General features: G+C 54.4%; 8 protein-coding genes across 8 annotated transcripts; 3 read left to right on the forward strand and 5 right to left on the reverse strand.

Annotated features, from left to right (window-relative positions):
• The first annotated feature begins 191 nt into the window (after window positions 1-191).
• BDP55DRAFT_59945 (von Willebrand factor type A domain-containing protein) lies at window positions 192-1,576 on the forward strand. The gene is made up of 3 exons (XM_060571033.1): window positions 192-237; window positions 295-800; window positions 857-1,576. Exons 2-3 carry the CDS (start codon window positions 510-512, stop codon window positions 1,460-1,462), a joined length of 897 nt encoding a protein of 298 aa, XP_060431892.1. The 5' UTR covers window positions 192-237; window positions 295-509; the 3' UTR covers window positions 1,463-1,576.
• Window positions 1,577-2,476, reverse strand: BDP55DRAFT_59952 (sybindin-like family protein). Its single transcript, XM_060571034.1, has 3 exons — window positions 2,300-2,476; window positions 2,119-2,244; window positions 1,577-2,054 (listed from the first exon to the last, which is right to left on the reverse strand). Coding segments are annotated over exons 1-3 (492 nt in total). The 5' UTR covers window positions 2,302-2,476; the 3' UTR covers window positions 1,577-1,690.
• A 521-nt stretch (window positions 2,477-2,997) lies between these two features.
• BDP55DRAFT_524197 (RNA polymerase Rpb4) lies at window positions 2,998-3,609 on the forward strand (the record flags this gene model as incomplete). Its single annotated transcript, XM_060567796.1, has 3 exons — window positions 2,998-3,164; window positions 3,284-3,411; window positions 3,488-3,609. Coding segments are annotated over 3 exons (417 nt in total), but the record flags the coding sequence as incomplete, so codon positions are not given.
• A 714-nt stretch (window positions 3,610-4,323) lies between these two features.
• Window positions 4,324-5,629, reverse strand: BDP55DRAFT_692343 (uncharacterized protein; the record flags this gene model as incomplete). The annotated part of the gene is made up of 2 exons (XM_060577107.1): window positions 4,324-4,883; window positions 4,942-5,629. The coding sequence occupies 2 exons, from the start codon at window positions 5,627-5,629 to the stop codon at window positions 4,324-4,326; spliced, it is 1,248 nt and encodes a 415-aa protein (XP_060431895.1).
• A 1,058-nt stretch (window positions 5,630-6,687) lies between these two features.
• On the reverse strand, window positions 6,688-9,204 carry BDP55DRAFT_578569 (CPL domain-containing protein). Its single transcript, XM_060570801.1, has 2 exons — window positions 8,796-9,204; window positions 6,688-8,722 (listed from the first exon to the last, which is right to left on the reverse strand). The coding sequence occupies exons 1-2, from the start codon at window positions 9,073-9,075 to the stop codon at window positions 6,888-6,890; spliced, it is 2,115 nt and encodes a 704-aa protein (XP_060431896.1). The 5' UTR covers window positions 9,076-9,204; the 3' UTR covers window positions 6,688-6,887.
• Window positions 9,205-9,439: 235 nt separating this feature from the next.
• BDP55DRAFT_629809 (RWD domain-containing protein 1) lies at window positions 9,440-10,187 on the forward strand (the record flags this gene model as incomplete). Its single annotated transcript, XM_060572067.1, has 2 exons — window positions 9,440-9,506; window positions 9,568-10,187. 2 exons carry the CDS (start codon window positions 9,440-9,442, stop codon window positions 10,185-10,187), a joined length of 687 nt encoding a protein of 228 aa, XP_060431897.1.
• Window positions 10,188-10,338: 151 nt separating this feature from the next.
• Window positions 10,339-12,054, reverse strand: BDP55DRAFT_60030 (uncharacterized protein). Its single transcript, XM_060571045.1, has one exon. It carries the CDS (start codon window positions 11,631-11,633, stop codon window positions 10,491-10,493), a length of 1,143 nt encoding a protein of 380 aa, XP_060431898.1. The 5' UTR covers window positions 11,634-12,054; the 3' UTR covers window positions 10,339-10,490.
• Window positions 12,055-12,590: 536 nt separating this feature from the next.
• BDP55DRAFT_548028 (uncharacterized protein) lies at window positions 12,591-16,100 on the reverse strand (the record flags this gene model as incomplete). The annotated part of the gene is made up of 2 exons (XM_060568802.1): window positions 12,591-15,540; window positions 15,592-16,100. 2 exons carry the CDS (start codon window positions 16,098-16,100, stop codon window positions 12,591-12,593), a joined length of 3,459 nt encoding a protein of 1,152 aa, XP_060431899.1.
• Between the last annotated feature and the right edge of the window lie 709 nt (window positions 16,101-16,809).

Below are 16,809 nucleotides of genomic sequence, written 5' to 3' on the forward strand. Positions count from 1 at the left end.
CAATTTGCAAGGCGAGATGCGTGGGGGCTTAGACCAGATGGGACCTGTAACTGAGCAAGCCTACAAGGCCCTGTGTCAGTTACTAAACTCCGGCGGCAACGACAGTGATATATCCTTGTAACTCGCTTTGACCGGCTCATATTTGCACAGTACTACTTCCCGATACGGTGTTTTGTCAAGGCGCCTGGTCCTGAGTCTCGATACTTACAAGTAGGCCACGATTACGGGGACTATCAGGTACCTCTACCCATGTCTTACGCAACCAGCGTCACCAGGCTGAACTGCCTTACGCAGGAGCTCTCACACCCTGCCTGCCTACCTATCTTAACCCACGTCGAACATCAAGCTTCCCTTCCCCATCCGAAGCTCGCCCGATCAACATCGCCATCCTCAAACGCTTAAGCAATTTCAACCCCGACGACGACATCAAAAAGCATTCAAATTGCACAAACTCCACAAAGAATCCTCCCTCCCGCAATACACGTCGGTGCCCCGCCCGAACCGTCAAGATGGTCCTCGAAGCGGTGATGGTCGTTGTAGACAACAGCGAAAGCAGTCGCAACGGTGACTACCAACCCACAAGATACGATTCCCAAGCCGACGCCGTCAATGTTATCTTCCAGACTATCACAAATGGAAACCCTGAGTCTTCGGTCGGCTTGATGAGCATGGGTGGCAAGGGCCCTGAGGTGTTGGTCACCCTAACGACAGATCAGGGCAAGATCTTGGACGGATTGCACCGTACGAAGACCAAGATCAAGGGAACATCACACCTGGCTACTGGCATCCAAGTTGCCGGCGTTAGTATAACCGCTGCTAATTTGACCATCTGGCCTTTTGCTAATGTGTCTCTCAGCTTGCCCTCAAGCACCGTCAGAACAAGTCCCAACGACAACGGATAATCGTCTTCGTTTGCTCGCCCATCGAGGAGGACGAGAAGAAGCTAGTTCAGTTGGCTAAGAAGATGAAGAAGGGCAACGTTTCGGTCGATTTCGTACTGTTCGGTGACCTGGACGACGACGACACGCAGAAGAAGCTGCAAGCATTCAACGAGACCGTCAAGGGTGGTGAGGGCTCCAACCTCGTCGTCATCCCCCCAAGCAGCAAGCTTCTCAGCGACCAGCTTATCTCGAGCCCGATCCTTCTTGGAGACAATGCTGGCGGAAGCGGTGGAGGCGGTGGTGGTGGCAGTGGCATGGAAAGCGGCGGCGGAGGCGGCAACTTTGGCGAGTTCGACTTCGACCCTGCCATGGACCCTGAGCTGGCACTTGCGCTTCGCATGAGTATGGAAGACGAGAAGGCACGGCAGGAGAAGAAGGCGCGCGAGGAAGCCGAGTCCGGTCAGAAGGGATCTCTTGAAGACATCAAGGAGGAGGGCGAGGGTGCGCCCCTCCTTGGCAAGGATGGCGAGTCAAGCAAGAAGAAGGACAAGAAGGATGACGACTCGATGGACACTTCGTAAACAGCTGCTTTCGAATCGTCTTACTCGTTCTTTGCCTGATCACTACCTCGAGTATGTAAAATAGAATATTGGCTTGGTCCTACAGGAACATGCTGCTCAATAGAAGGGCCTCTGACTCCCACAAACGCCGTCTCGCAATGAGCTTTACCCAAACCAAACGAAATTAGACTCCCTTGAATCATCCTCACCATCGCTCTGTCTATCGTCCGTGGCGACGTTGCTCTGAACCTATCGATTGTTGATCTCCCGAATGTATGATAATAATTTCCGTTCAAACATTTCGCAGCGGATCGGCATTTCGAGCTGATAAAACGGGTTCTTCATGACATAATCGCTGTACAGGTCGTATATCCTCCGAAGCGTTACGTCGATGTTGGTCTGAGTTGTATCGGTGAAGAGTAGGAACTTTGTACCCGTCATGGTGGTGAAGCACTGCAGCCTGAAGTTCTCCGTCTCCATAACCTCTAGTCCCGTTGGCGGCTCAGGCCGTGCTGGTATCCCGCCTGCCGCGGTCACGCTGGCTGCTGTTGCTGCGGCCGCGGCATCTTGCCGGCTCATCAGAGGGTTGAGACGGGCGGTGATGGCATGGACGCTTTTGAACGTTGCGTAAGCATTTCCCTCTTGGTATGAACGGTCAAGGGCATATGTGTTCTCACCCGTGAAATGTTCCTGCCAAGACAAGATAGTCATTCGTCGTTAGCTGGTTGAGACCGCCCTCGTGAAATGTGCGGTTGTAGATCAAGCCTCCGGCCTTGTTGATCACGATGAGCGAGAATACGGTCCTGTCGCCGAGGTCAGTGAGCGGCCTTGTTCACTTCGGGTCAGGGGGTTGTGTACATAGTTTCAGTAGTCGAACCAGCTCACAGCTGATGACTCTTTGAAAAGGGAAATATGGTAATGATTTGAGAGTGTTCTCATCGATGCGATATCTGAAGCATGCACTCATACAGTCGCTCTCGATATCCCCATCTGGCCTCAGGTTAGCTTAGGAGATGTGGGTGAGGGAGCCGGTACCTCGTACCGGTCTTCTTCCTGGCAGCAGCCCAGCCCAGGCAGGTAGGTACCTTCCGTACACCTCACCCTCTTCGTGCACACGAGTCGCTAAATCCACACCAAGGTCCCCTGGACAAACGCCCCCCTTCTGGTGCCTGCGCTAGCCCCATAGACATTGCGAGGCGCGCTCAGTGGGACCCCGACCTGACCTTCCTGCCCTGGGCGACAAGGCAAGCAAGCACCAGGGGTGGGCATTCCCAAGACATAGCACCCGCCTTTGGGAAATTCTCAGCCTCATCTACAACCCACCTTTTTCTTACCTACAGCTTTCGCCGACAACGGCTTGCTCCCACTACAACCCCCCGCGACTCCATTCGCCTCGTCCAAACCCCCCCCCAATCGACGCGACACCAGCTCTCACGGCAAAAGGGTTGACGCTCCGATACCTGACCAGCGCGAACTGTAAAACAGTTTCCAACTCCCATCCCCCGAATTAACGACCACGAGTCGCGAAGACTCCAAAGATGTCGCATCACGCTCCCACCTCGCGCCCGAAGCCCCCTCCCCCGGGCAGCGAAGAGGCATCGTCCATCCTCAACCTCGGCGAATTCCAACACGTCGACACGCTCACGTTGTCTGAAGCATCACTCGTCATCAACGCGCTCGTGACCAAGCGCAAGATGGATCGCAAGAACATTAACGAGACCGAGTACGTCCAGTTCATAATGACGACTCGCTCTTTCAGCAATGCTCTTCGTTTTCATGGCTGCTGCCGCTCTTCTTTGTGCCTCTCAGGCGGCTGACTGGATCGCTTTCCTCTCTCTATAGGATGTTGACACAGACTCTCAACTACCTCGACGCCTTCTCCCGATTCCGCCAGAAAGAGAACGTCGAGGCCGTCGAACGACTGCTCTCCGCACACAAGCAGCTCGCCAAATTCGAGCGTGCACAAATAGGTCCGCGCCCATACACTCTCCACTTGCCTGCTCACCGGGTCAGAAGCACATGCTAACTGGATTTTGCCTTCTTCAGGGTCGCTTTGCTGCGAAACGGCCGAGGAAGCCAAGACACTCATTCCGTCCCTACAAGACAAAATCTCCGACGATGACCTCCAAATACTTCTCGACGAGATCAGCAAGCTCCAGAGCAGATGACGGGCTTAACCGTTGACGAATTGCACCGCAGCTGGACAGAGGCAGAAACGGAAGGGTGTCAGGAGCTGGGTAATCCCAATAAAGCCACCCTTCTTTCGTTGCCCATGACACTTCCCAGCGGTTGAAAACTAGGGAGTCTGCATGGCCCAAGGTTTAAGGGCGAGGAGAGAAAGTGAAACGGCTATGGAAGTGCTTCTGCGCGAGAAGTACAAACTGCATGTTTGGCGTAAATCGGAAGGGGATCAGATTGTCTTTAAGTATGTGTTGAATACCAAATACCCATGAATTCGGCAAAAAGAGATCACATCCGAACTCATAAAACGATGCAATGGTCTTCGAAAGACAGTTGTTCAAGGCACTCACTAATTACTAACAAACTTAGGTAGGCACTACTCGTAGTAGCAGGGTGAGCTGCATAATCCGTTTCTTCATTGAGCGGAGTAGAGATAACCATTAATAGGCCTAGCTATGGGTGACCTTTGATCTCAATTTCTAATCGCATTTCCATTTGTTGCATTTCCATTTGAACCATCCCAATTGTGCGTTGAATGTACTCTGACAAGAACCAGCAAGGTCAGGCAAACCACGTATCCGAAAAGCAAGCCTGGGTATCGTCAACGCCTGCCAAAAGCCGAAAGCCGAAGCCATTTCCTTTCCTTTCCTTAGAACCAGAACCAAACCTCAAGATATCAAGCAGTATCAGTCGAAGTTCTCTCAGGTAGGAGAATCCCACTTTGACCAACTAGTCACATATCTGCCCTGCGAACACTCATGCTCCGTGGCGTTCAGAGTACCGGTGAGGTAGCTGGGAGTGGTCTCCGCAACAGGGTAGAGTGAGCCGCCGTTCGGGCAGTACGGCTTGTACTTCTGTAAGCCGCTGCGACTGCTATGGATCTCGACAACCTTCGGCAGACCAGGAGAGGCCAGCTCAGCAATGGCTGCTTGCTGAGGGGGGCCATGGAGCTCAGGGGTGGCAGTGCCCAGCCGAGACATGTAGTCTGGGGTCGTCATACGGGACGTGAAGTCAGGAGTGGAATTGGCCGTGCGATAGCCCAGATCGGGAGTTGCGGTCGTGGTGCGAGACAAGAAGTCAGGACTGGCCGTGGTAGCTCTGAATGTGCCGGGAAACATCGCAGGAGAAGGCGTCGGCGGCACCGCCGGCATCCGCGTAGACATCGACTCGCGGGTATCGAGACTGACCGGGTGATTCATCATTCGGCTGGCACTCTGATCATTGACTCGGTTGAAGCGGGTTTGAGGCTCTTCGTAACGTCCTGTGAGTTGTCAGCTTCCTTTCTCTTATGCAATAGCGGACAGTAGAAAGCAGCTTACTTCCGTAGGGGGAAAAGACCTCCTCGGGGCAGAACGAATTGGTAGTCATGGCCGGCTGGCTGATCTCGCCCTCGGAACTGTGCTTGCGTCCGTCTCTGCTCATGGAGCTGATGGACTCTCGATTTCTGAGCTTCTTTCTCTGCTTGGTGCAGAGAAAGTAGGCAGCAATAACCATGCAGATCACGACCAAGGCAGAGACAGCGATGCCAGCCTGCGCAGCGACCGGGAGGTCATGTTGATCAGACTTGACCGCCAGGGCAGGAGCCGAAGCGTCGACGGCCTGGGTCTCAACGGGGATAGTTGAAGTGTAAGTGTAGGGAGAAACGAAGAATGGAGTTCCAGTGGGATCGTCGGAGGTGACAGTAGAAACAGAACCGCCATCGTCAGTGAGCCAAATACCTCCGGTTTCGGTGGGCTCGGGCGTGCTGAAGGTAGTAGCCGGACTTCCGGAGGAGGTCGAAGTCTGGACCTTCTTGTCAGTGGTAGTAGAGGTCGCCTTCGACGAAGATGCAGTGGGAGAGACCAAGACCGGCGCAGCGACAGATGCGATGGTTTTCTGGGCCTGGAGCTCCGTCGCAGTCAAGTAAGGGTTGAACTCATCCAGACATCGGCCATCGCCACAAGGGTTCACCTGGCAGCAACCCTCGAAACCTTGGCAAGTGTAGTGGTATGAGCCGATCGGGCACATCTTCACCTCTCTGGCAGAAATGAAGACGCTCATGTTGGCGGTTGACGACATTTTCCTTGTTGAACAAATCAACCGGCGTGATGAGTGAGAAGCAAAGGAAAAGTATGACACAGTCAAGGGTCTATGGGTTGTGTACCACCGTCGAAGCAGTGACTGCGATGACGATAGCGATGGTAATGACGAGAGATGAAGCAAAATGGAAGTGTGGTAAATGAGTGACGATGAGAAGCTTGGAGGTGGGTTACGAGACGGTATTCCTCCAAAGTGAATCAGCGAACAAGAGAAAAGTCGCACTGCCAACTCAGTGATTATGGGTAGACGGGCTGGAGTAGTTTTTCCGGTGTAAAGGTCCACGGGTGAAGGGGGAAGGAGCTCTCGACGGACGGTGGTTGGCGGTCTGTCATTTGGGATGGAAGGAAGGAAGGGACGGCTGTGTGACCGGCCTCACCTCGTGCCTGCCTTACCTGACCATAAGGTAGGGTCGTGAGGTAAGTACCTACCTACCTGCAACGTAACTTCCTCGTTTAGCACGATGGACTATGTGCTCGGGTGACCCGGTGAATGTTGACCATTTTCATGCGGTGCTTGAAGGCATTCAAATTCGGACTGGCGATCCCGCCAAGGCAGCACCACAGTCCCTAACTTGCACTTACACGGCAATCTAGAGGTGTCCTCGCCCCAAATCGAGAGGATCAATAAACGCCAACGTGTACTACAGAATGATTCTGGCTCGTGATTCTTTCATGGTCCTGCTCGCCGCGTTCGGGGAGCGACTGCGTTGGTGTTTGCTCGCGGATGAGTGCTTCATAGGGTAGGGGTCGAATGTTGCCCCTCACGAAAAGACGCAAGGGCCAGAATCACTGAACGACGGAAACGGAACGGCAACGTCGCACAAGCCTAAATGCCAAATGCATCAGACCCGTTGCATCTGCCACCGCGTCACGGACCAAGACAGTGACCGACATTGACGGGTGGCCCCTAGCCGACGGGAAAGGCTCAGATGCGCGGCTAGATCTCAGTCAAGGACGGTTGCGATGAAGAAGAGAAAGATCACGGCTCGATGGACGGGCAACGCCCAAAAGCTTTGAATCAGAAACCAGCCAAACCATACTCCATCTATTAATGCCACCACCCCAGCTAAACCTATTGCACGCCATCGACACACCAGGTAGTCAGACTGCCACGCCTGTGTGGGTATTTCAAAATATTGGGAAGAACTTTTTGCTCGCCAGTCCGGTTACGTTTTATACGATATCGCTTACAACTTCTCCAACAGAAGCTTGCTGCCAAGGTTGCCTACGGGCCTGTCTGCCTTCTTAGCACCCTTCTTACCCTTCTTGGCACCCTTCTCGCTATTCTCGCTATCCTTCTGGGCCCTGGCCTCCTTGGCCTCCTTCTGCTCGGCCGTCTCTTCAGTGGCGGCCTTTTGAAGGTCCTTCTTGTGCTTCTTGAGCGTTTTCTTCAGCTCAGAGGCGTGGCTGAAGTCCTCGGCTTCCAGCATGTTGAGAACGACAAAGGAGCTCGGGCCCGTGGCCCAGTCCATGATATAGTCCTTGACAATCGGGTACAGAACATCAGCGAACTTCAATGGTGGCTCGGCGAGCTCGACCTTGCCGGTCTCCTTATTGAACCTGCCTCCCGCAATGAGCGTCTTGATCAACCGACCTCCGAACGCTGTCCGCGAGACGTGAACAGGCGTAGGGACACCTTCCACCTCCATGGGCTCGGCGCTGGGGTCGCCCTCAGCGACTGCTGCTACGGCCTCAAGAGCTGCTGTCTTGTCGCCCTCCGCAGAAAGCAGAACGTCCGCAACCAGCTGGCACCCGAAAGGGTCTGCGACCAAAACCGGTGCAGCTTCAACAACGGCTGTTATGAGCGCAGGCGACATAACAGCAATCAGCTCCTTCCTTCTTATCTCGGCATCCTTCTTACTAGTGGTCTCGCGAATGGCATGGACCTCCTTGAGAATCGTAAGATCATCGCTCATATTGTCAGGGAAAAGAGCCCGGGTCTGGCCCTCCAGCAAGTACAGAAGCGTGGCCTTCGCGAAGGGATTTGATGTTGAAACAACGATATTGTCTGTCGCCTTCTCTTTCTCGTCGCCAATCAGCTCGGGGAAGATAGCCTTTGATGACATCTTCGTGTCGTCAATGACATCGAAAGCGGTGAGAATCACAATGTGAGCATTGGCGTCACCCGACATCAGCACGAAGTTGTCCTTGTATGCCTTGAGCAGGTTTCTGCGGTCCTTGGAGGAACCATGGGCCAGAAGAAGAGACACCAATCGGGATCCAGAGCGGGTGAAGGCCATATTCTTCAGCAGGTCACCCTCCTCGTCGTCCTTGATCATCTCAACAAACAGGTTGAAGTTCTCCGTACCAGGCTCGACGTTGAGGAAGTACTGTAGCATGGCGTCGTGAAGCATTGTGAAACCGGTCATCTTTTTCTGGACCAGCGAGTTGATCATGTCGTTGAGACTCTTGAGGATGTAGGCCTTCTTGCTGGGGTTCTGCTCGAGGATCGTCGCCAGGTCTGAAGTCGGCTTCTCATCCTTGCTGCGCTCCAAGAGAGCAAACTCGGGTCCGTACCATTCTCTCAGAAGGATGGCCTTCTGCTCCTTCGTCGCAATTTGTCTGTAGATGTCGTCCAAAATCCATGAAGCCTCGGGGTGGTTGATCAACTTCCGCACCTTGCCGTAAAACTCGGGGATGATGAGGTCCTTAATCTCGCCGTCGGCCTGCACCACCATCTTGGCGATAAGGAACTTGGCATATCGACTCTCAGCAAGCTGGGTGTAGGTACCCTGCAGCTCGCGGGTGATCTGTTTCCGTTGCGTAGCCGTGGCGTACTTGAGGGCGGTCTGGACAGCGCGCGTGGCGTCGTGCTTGAGGACGAATTCCTTGACGCGGCCGGTGATGATGGTGAAGAGCTCGTCGACTAGCTGCTTTCGCTCCTCGGACGGAACGTGGGACTTTCTCCGCAACCTCTCCCAGATCTTCTTGGTTCGGGCGAGTTCGTCGGCGAGGGGCTTGGCCATCTTGCGCTCCAGGGCGAGCTTTTTCTGGATGGCATGGGACTCTCTCGAGTTTTGGCCTGTTGCAATTCTCACAGTTAGTACAATTGCAAGCTTCCACCGGCCAGGCAATGCATCGCATAGGTTCCTTACCTCTCTCTTGGTTAAAATTCGTGTTCTTGCTGGCACCATTGGCGCCATCCTTCATGCCCTTGGCCTGAGCCTGCTGGGCCCGGTCGCGAGGAGTAAGCTGGACGCCACCGTCGTCCGAGTCCTCAGAATCATCAAAGTTATCCTCATCATCTTCCTCGGGGGTCTCGACGGGCTGGGCCTTCTTCTTCGAATCGACCTTGGCCTTCTTGTTGAACTTTCCGTCGGAAGCGCCCTTGCCAGCGGCAGGGGCACTCTTTCTCTTGACGCCGGTGGAAGCCATTGTGAGGAATTGGCTGGCTGTTGTGGTTGTGGTGGACAGCCGGGATAATCGATCGCAAAGTGTGAACGTTTTCTCGGCGTACAAAGGAAGCAAAGCGACTGGACTGCACGGGTGGGAACCTATAGCAGTCGCAATTGCTTAGGGAATTTCTGAAATTTTTATTTGAATTGCCGGGCGGTCAGAACAACGCTAAGCTGGATTCAACTCACCACCCCACCACTGTGCATGTACGTACCTCTCTGCCATCAACGGCCATCTTCGAGCCGCTAGCTACATCTTCAACAGCATCTTGTAGTTACAAAACAGCAACCAGCGCATTGCCCCAAGCTTCCAGAAGTCTCCTGGAAGACACAGACAACTCAAGATGGGGCGCGAAGAACAAGTCGAAGAGCGCGAGGTGCTCGAATCCATCTTCCCAGATGAGATCACCGGTACAATTACCCCACCATGCCACCTTGAGCCAGCCCATCCACTAAACCCCGGATCATATAGACATCTCAGAGACAGAGTTCAGAATACAAATCGCCCTTGACATCCCCGGCGAAGAGGAGGACCCGCCAACAATGTTCCTCCAGGTCCGATACCCAGACGCATACCCCGACGAGCCACCCACCCTCGACCTGCAATCCGTGCGTGATGCGGCGCCCTACGAGTGGTTCAGCGTCGCGGACGACAAGGACCAGCTCCTCAAGGGCCTTGAGGAGACGATTCAGGAGAATCTGGGCATGGCCATGGTCTTCTCTCTCGTGTCGGCGCTGAAGGAGGCCGCAGAGATGCTCGTCGAGGAGCGCAAGCAGCAGAAGGAGAAGGAGAAGGAGGAGCGGGCCGCGGCCGCCGAGCGCGAGGAGAACAAGAAATTCCACGGAACACCCGTGACGCCCGAGACGTTCCTAAAGTGGCGTGACGATTTCTTCAAGGAGATGAAGGAGTTGAAGGAGAAGGAGGAGGAGGAACGCCTCGCCGAGCTGAAGAAGGCCAAGGTCAAGGAGCCCGTCAAGTTGTCGGGGAGGCAGCTGTGGGAGCGAGGTCTCGCTGGCAAGGCTGACTTTGATGAAGAGGATGAAGGGAGCCTTGCGGAGGGTGTCGAGAAGCTCAAGGTCGAGGCGGTATAGTATCCGTCGTGGAGGAAAACAAATTCAGTGCATTTACTCGGCGTTTTTTTCTTTTTTCTTTTTGTTGGAAAGGGGCAATCTAAGAAGAAAAATGGTTGCGATTTCTGGCTCTCAACCCTCATCTATATGCCTCGACGAACGGATCCTCTTACGGAGAAAGAGGAACCTCATGACTTTTGACAACTTTTTCCCAGTACCAAACTCCAAACTCCCAAATCCCAGTTGACGAAGGGAAACTTCCCAGTGGTCATAACGTTTATCATCAACGTTGTCTTATATGAAGTGCCAACCATGCCATGTCATTTACTCTTCCATCGCCTCGTCACCGTCACTACCAGCATCTTCCCATCCATCGTCATACTCCTCATCCTCTGCGCCGGCCGGGGGCTCGCCAAGCTCCTTGTTGATAGAAGCAAACAGCTCCTTGGCGTGCTCGCCCAGCCTCTCATCCTCGTACTCTTGCGCCTCGTACAGCTTCAAGCAGCGCATCAACCACCGCCGTGCCGTATCCCACGTAACCTTCCAGTCCTCCTCGTCCTCGCCCAGCTGCGCCGCCTCGCCCTTGGCCTTGACCTTGTCGCCGGCAATAAACAGAGCCCACCCGCCGAGATACCACGCCTCGACGCTCTCGTCGTCGTCGCCGACGAGCCTCTCAAGGACCTCAATCGCCTCCTGCTCCATCTCCACCTCGAGCAGCAGCCGCACCAGGCTGATGCGCGTAGGGAACGCCGGCACGTTGGGATCCAGCGGTGGCAAGTCGACCCACAGCTCCAGACTCCTCGCCAGCGCCGCTTTCGCCTCGTCAATTTTCTCCTGCGATATCCGCACGTTGGCCACCGTCTGCCACGTCTCCGCCGAGTCGGGCGCGACCAAGCCGGCCTCGGTGACGAGCGCCTCGCACCTCTGCTCCGCGTCCGCCTCCCACGACAGGTCCGTCATGTACACCTCCGCCACGGCGCACAGCGTCCCGCCGAGCTTCTGCTTCTTCTCGTCCAGCGCAGAGTCCTGCTCGGCGCTGCGCTTGTCAAGGTCCACAAGCGCCTGGATCTGGCCCCGCAGCGACTGCGCGCCCTTGTCGAACCAGTTGACGCTGTCCTGTCCTCCCTCCTCGCTGAGCTGCGCGAGCCAGAGGAATTTTTCCGGCCCGCCGCCTATGCGCTCGTCGAGGGCGCCCTCCGGGTCCAGCTCGACAGCGCGCAAGAAGTACGCCCTCGCCTCGTCCACCTCGCCCATCTCGACGCTGATTTGGCCCAGGAGGTTCAATGCCGCCAGCTCATAATCGCCGCCTTCGCCCGTTACATCGAGGGCCTCCTTGCCAGCCGAGTAGGCGCTCTCCAAGTCGCCTTCTGTCAGTTTTGTAGCGGCTTCGACGAGCTTGTGTGCCGCGTTGGCGGGCTTCTTTTGCGTTCTCTTTTTTGACTTCTTGTTGGGGCGGGCTGGCGCCATTTTGTGGTGATGAATGTGATGTTTGGCAGAAGAAGAATGCAATGGTTCTAAACGAAAGAATTATGAATTTTTCATGAATTTGTTGTAAGGAATCTAATCGAGTGATGAGAGTGAGGAGTGAGGAGTGAGCTGGACTCATTAGGCAAGGCAGAGTCGCAATGATGGGTTCAAACTGGGCCAGTCGAAAAAATTGTTATCGCAGTGTTGTAATCTTATCGATAACGCCATGACGATGGCGGGGTTACTCGACACCGAAAACCTCTCACTCACCGACCCTCACCGTCGCTAGAGTTGAAAGGTGAACAACTTAGGTCCAGTACCTCTCTCCACCATGTGGTACACGGGTCTTTACCATTGATTATCAAACGTGGAGGAACTTGAACCTTTTTGGCTCAGTAAAATACTGAATTATGCGTGGTGTAACCGCAACAGACCACCTCAGTCCGGTGTGCCCGAAACCGAGAAGGCCGGCTGTTCCGCACCGTCATAGCCCAACGATACCCAGCTTCATGGTGTACGGGATCTGAAAGTCCAAGTCTACGGAAATACAATACACTACTAGCAAATGGGAAAAAAAGGCATTCATTAAGTTGGTGATCTGGGACTGAGCTCGATGGAGGCAGTGTCATAACTAGATATAATTCTCGGCCCCGCCATCGTCCGTAAAGTAATGAGATTCTCGATGATAAGAATGACAGGCCGCTCATCAGATACCAGCCTGGTCCAGTTTTTAAGACGCCGTCGCTAATAAGCACCCAAGGCCAATTGTACCAACCGTACTCCGTTCCCGACCATATCCCGCTTGCTCTGCACAGAGGAATTAGGTTACCCCTCTTGTGGATTTATACATCGTGTACAATTAGACTCATAGGCCACCCTGAAATGACATTAAGTGACCTATTTAAAACAAAATATAATTAAAAGGAAAGTGCGCGTCGGGTAGAGTGACGTGCTGCGTCACTGACCTCTGCCTCCTGCCGACGAGCTCCTGCTGGAGGGCCCTCGCTCGTCGACGAGCTCAGCAGAAGTCCCTAGTAAGTCGACCTGCTGATCAGAGCCAGGATCGACCCTGCTGATGCTGTGCTGCGCGACTACCCCATAGCTGGTTGGCCGCTCGGTACTTGGCGTCCTACGAATGTTGAACTCTTCCAGGGATGAACCGTTAGAAGAGAGTCGTTTTTGATGAGATTCTGTCCGCTCAAAGGGAAGTCGCCCGGGATTTGGGGACGAAGTAAGGCTACCCTGTGCTGTCGTGCTTCCTGAAGGCTCGCCATTTAATGGCCCAGCGGGCGACGTTGGCGGTATAAGGTTGAACGAAGGGGTTGGAGAGTGCCCCCGGCCCATGCCAGAATCTCTCTTTGAGCTCTTGCGAGGTATTTCGGGGATGTCCGACTCCGTGGATTGGCGCCTGTGTTTCTGTGAAGCTGACCGGCTTGCCTTGGAAGGAACCCGGCTGGGCAGTTTGAAGCTGCCAGAACTTGCGATACCTGGCAAGGTTGGTGGTGCATCAGACACTTTCTGTAGTACGATCTCTTCGATCTCCGATTCGACCGAAACGACCGAGACGCCATCATCGTTGAGCAGGTTTTCCGAGTTTTCTGCATTTTCGGGGCGTTTTCGTGCCGCTTTGTTCTTCGGTTCATCGTCGTCTGATTCAATGGGCCCGTTTCTCAAAACACCCATGGCTACCGGGATTCCTTCTGGTGGGGGCTCAGCGTCGTACTCTGCGTCGGCGGCTGCACGCATGGCCGGTGGCATTCGCGAGCTTCGTACAACTTCGAATCCTTTGCCCTTCTCCTTTGTCTTACCCCCAAACATGGTGCGGAACCATCCTGCGGCGGTGGCCATTGGTTTGGTCGGATCGGCAGGGCCAGTCCTCAGTTTACGACCGATGCCCTCCGAGTTGAGGGCTGGTCCTCGAACGCCGTAGTAGAAATCCACCTCTCTTGTCGAGTAGTCCGCTCTCGGGGTCAAGTTAATGGCTTGGGGGGCGGGTGTCGGGCCCCTTGATAGTTGTGCTTCCAAGTCTGCCGTAGCATCGGCAAGATGTGCTCCCCCTTGACTGTAACGTCGAGAATCGGCGACGGACGCTCGGTGAGGAAGGGACGTGGATGATCCATTGAGAGTGTCGCCACGACGTCGCGGAGGTCGATAGTAAGGATCAGCAGATTCGACGGTGACGGCAGCAGGAGGTCGTGTGGCTGCAGCAGGTGACGGCAAGAACGAGAAGGTGCTAACTTCACCTGGCGTTGTCGGGGTAAAGTTGCTACCACTGTCGAAGTTACGGACTTGACCGGTATACGGATCGATACTGTCTAGTGCGGAAGAGCTCCGTTGCTGGCTTCGGAGGAGGAAACCACTTCCTGCCGACTCGCTTCTCAGTCTGCCGCCCCGCATTACATATCCAGTCTTTGAATTTTCATCGGCGTCCAGCATGCCCGTGGTCGACAGTTGGCTTGCCCGTGAAGGACCATTCTCCCTTCGAGAGGTACGACGTTGCAGCTGTCGCATACCAAATATCTTTGACAGCCCACCGCGTTGCAGACCCCGCGTGTCGTCGCCTCCAGCACCCATTAGTCGCGCAGTTACCTCAATTATCGTTTGCAGTGCGTTCAGGAAGAATCCAAGAACTAAAACACAGGCGTGAATAAGTAGGATGGTGTAGCCAATCCATCCTTTGGGACCCTCTGTAACACCCATTTGCGGCACGAACGCCACCATGAGCATAACGGTGGTGAACCGCAAAGCAGAGAAAAGCGTATGGTAGGCGTTCATAGATGTCGGAGACTGGAACGGCCTGAAAGCGTGAAGGGTCAGGAGATGAACGACTTCACAAATAGCAAGCAAAACAATTTGTGCGATGCCAACAGGTTGTACGGCGCCAATCGCGATGCCGCGGATGAACGTCAGCGTGACAGGAATCAACGCAAAGGCCGCTGCCTCGTCCGAATAGGTGTTGTAAAGAGGCCCATAGAGCAACACAGTCGGCAAATCATCGAATAGGACAGCTCTTGGTCGGGTCCTAAAGATCAGATAAAGGAGCCATGCGGCAAAGCATACCAACATGAGAAGGGTGATGACAGCTAGAGCAACAGCAAACTCGCGTGACTGACTGGCAACCACCAGTTGAAATGTTGACAGTGCAACAATAGGCAGCAGGAGGTAGTTGAAGACGACACGCACGACATTACCCACAGAGAACGGAATGTTCTTAGCACGGAGGTCCTCTTCAGGGGTATCGCTGATAAACCGAAGCACCCAGCGGAAGAAGAAGCCGATTTGAATGAGGACGAAAAGAGCCGCGACGATGACGCAGACCCAGACCATCGTTCCCGCCCAAATGTCTTCGACATCGGTCATGCCCACCATTTGTGCGTACTGGTGCAGTCCGTAGGTGCCATTGGTGACGTAAATACCGTCTTGAATCGATTGCCAGCCTGGGGACTTGCTAACGAAGCTCTCGTTGAACATCAGCGCAGACCAACCCACCTGACTGACGACTGGTTGGTAGAATCCGGGATAGTTGAGAGTCAGCCCTCCGGTGAGAGCCACAAATTGAATGTACTGGAGGCAGTCTCCAAATCCCGGTGTCACCAATCGCAACAGATCAGCGTCTCGGCCATAATTTGTCGTCCAGTGAAAGATGTCGGTCGAACCCCACGGACTGAAAACGGAGGCGAACATGGTTGCAAATCCTACGAAGAGAAGAACCACAAGCGGCAGATAACGCAGAAGATCGCGAAGACTTCCCAGGTCTGGGGTTACAGTGGCGGAGGCACATGCGATATGTTTGGCAGAGTCGTCGCCGTATATGACTTGCAATGTCGCGGCTAGCGACGTAAATGCATAGGACGATTCCATCTTGGTCGTAATATTTACAGAGGGCAAAATCCCGTACGGGTTGGTACTGGTAAGATGTCAGTCGACGTGCAGCAAGATTGCCTTGAGGGATACTTACATGGCCGTGTCGTTGAAGACGGGGGGGAGAGGACACGACCCATTGACCAGGCTGTAGTTGCAGAAACTCGAGACGTTGCTGAATGGCTCGTAGGTCAAGAAATTGACCTTGCTGGCAAGAGTTGTGACTTTGTTCCCTTCTTTCGTGTAGTCAAGGATTTTGCCATCCGTGCTGCTAGAATCATTCCACAGCGGAGAGCCTTTAACAGGCAGATCCACCTTGTAAAGAGAGCCAGATACATTGCCCCATACGATGATTTGAAGAAGGTGATCTGGGTTTTCGGTATCGAAGCGAGCGTCTACGTATACGGGGCTCCATTGCAGCGGCAAGGGGTCGAAGTTTCGGTAGCTGTCAGGCAGGCAGTTGTCGAAAGGGATCAGGACTGCGTAGGCAGGCCTTATCAGCAGGCAGGCGAGAATGATGGTGAGCAGCGCGCCGAAGGAGTCCACAGCAGATCTACGGGTTCGAGATGGCAATGGCAACAGTCGACGACCATGGCTGCGATCCATCGTGAGCGAGTGTGATGAAGGATATCGGGATCCTTGAAGAGGCGAGCGAGTGTTCTGCCTCGACAACAAGTGTGAAGACTTGACGGGTTGGAATGACAGCGAAGGGACGCGCTTTCCACGTCCAGGGTGGGCTATCACTGCATGTCTTGGAAGGCTCTCGGGATGGGGTAGGTCTCGTGGAGAAGCAGATGGAGGCATTCGCATGTTTCGGACAGGCGTCCCGCCTGGCGTGTAGTCGAAGGCTGCTCCGGAGGCAGGAGGGACGGCGTGGGGTGAACGAAAGACGCACTGAGGCAAAGAAGAGGAACACGGGAGTGGTGTGCTAGAATCCCGGCATCTTGGGGGTACTGCAGCGGTCGCCTCGTATCGTATTGTCGCCGTGATTCCGTTCCTCGATTCGTTGGCGCGATATCGTGATCTCGACCTTGCTCGCCTTTTGTCAAATTATTTTCCTTCCAGTATCCGTACGGGTTTGGCTCGTTGCCGTCGATGTGTTGATCGCGTGTCGGGTTGGCCTGTGCTATGGAAGAATGAAAAATTCGAAGAGGGGAGAGGGAGGAATGTTGCCTGAGTGGGTGTGTGTCTCTGTCTGACTGAGCGGCGTGTGTGTGGTGGTGGTGTCGGCGGTGCAGGTGCAGGCAGGAAAGACGGGATGTTGTTGCGCGGGAGAGCAGCTCAATGGAAGAGTTGGAGTGAGGCCAGGGGAGCA

Source organism: Colletotrichum godetiae (genome assembly GCF_030913485.1).
Source record: "Colletotrichum godetiae strain CBS 193.32 chromosome Unknown BDP55scaffold_12, whole genome shotgun sequence".
NCBI lineage: Eukaryota > Fungi > Ascomycota > Sordariomycetes > Glomerellales > Glomerellaceae > Colletotrichum > Colletotrichum godetiae.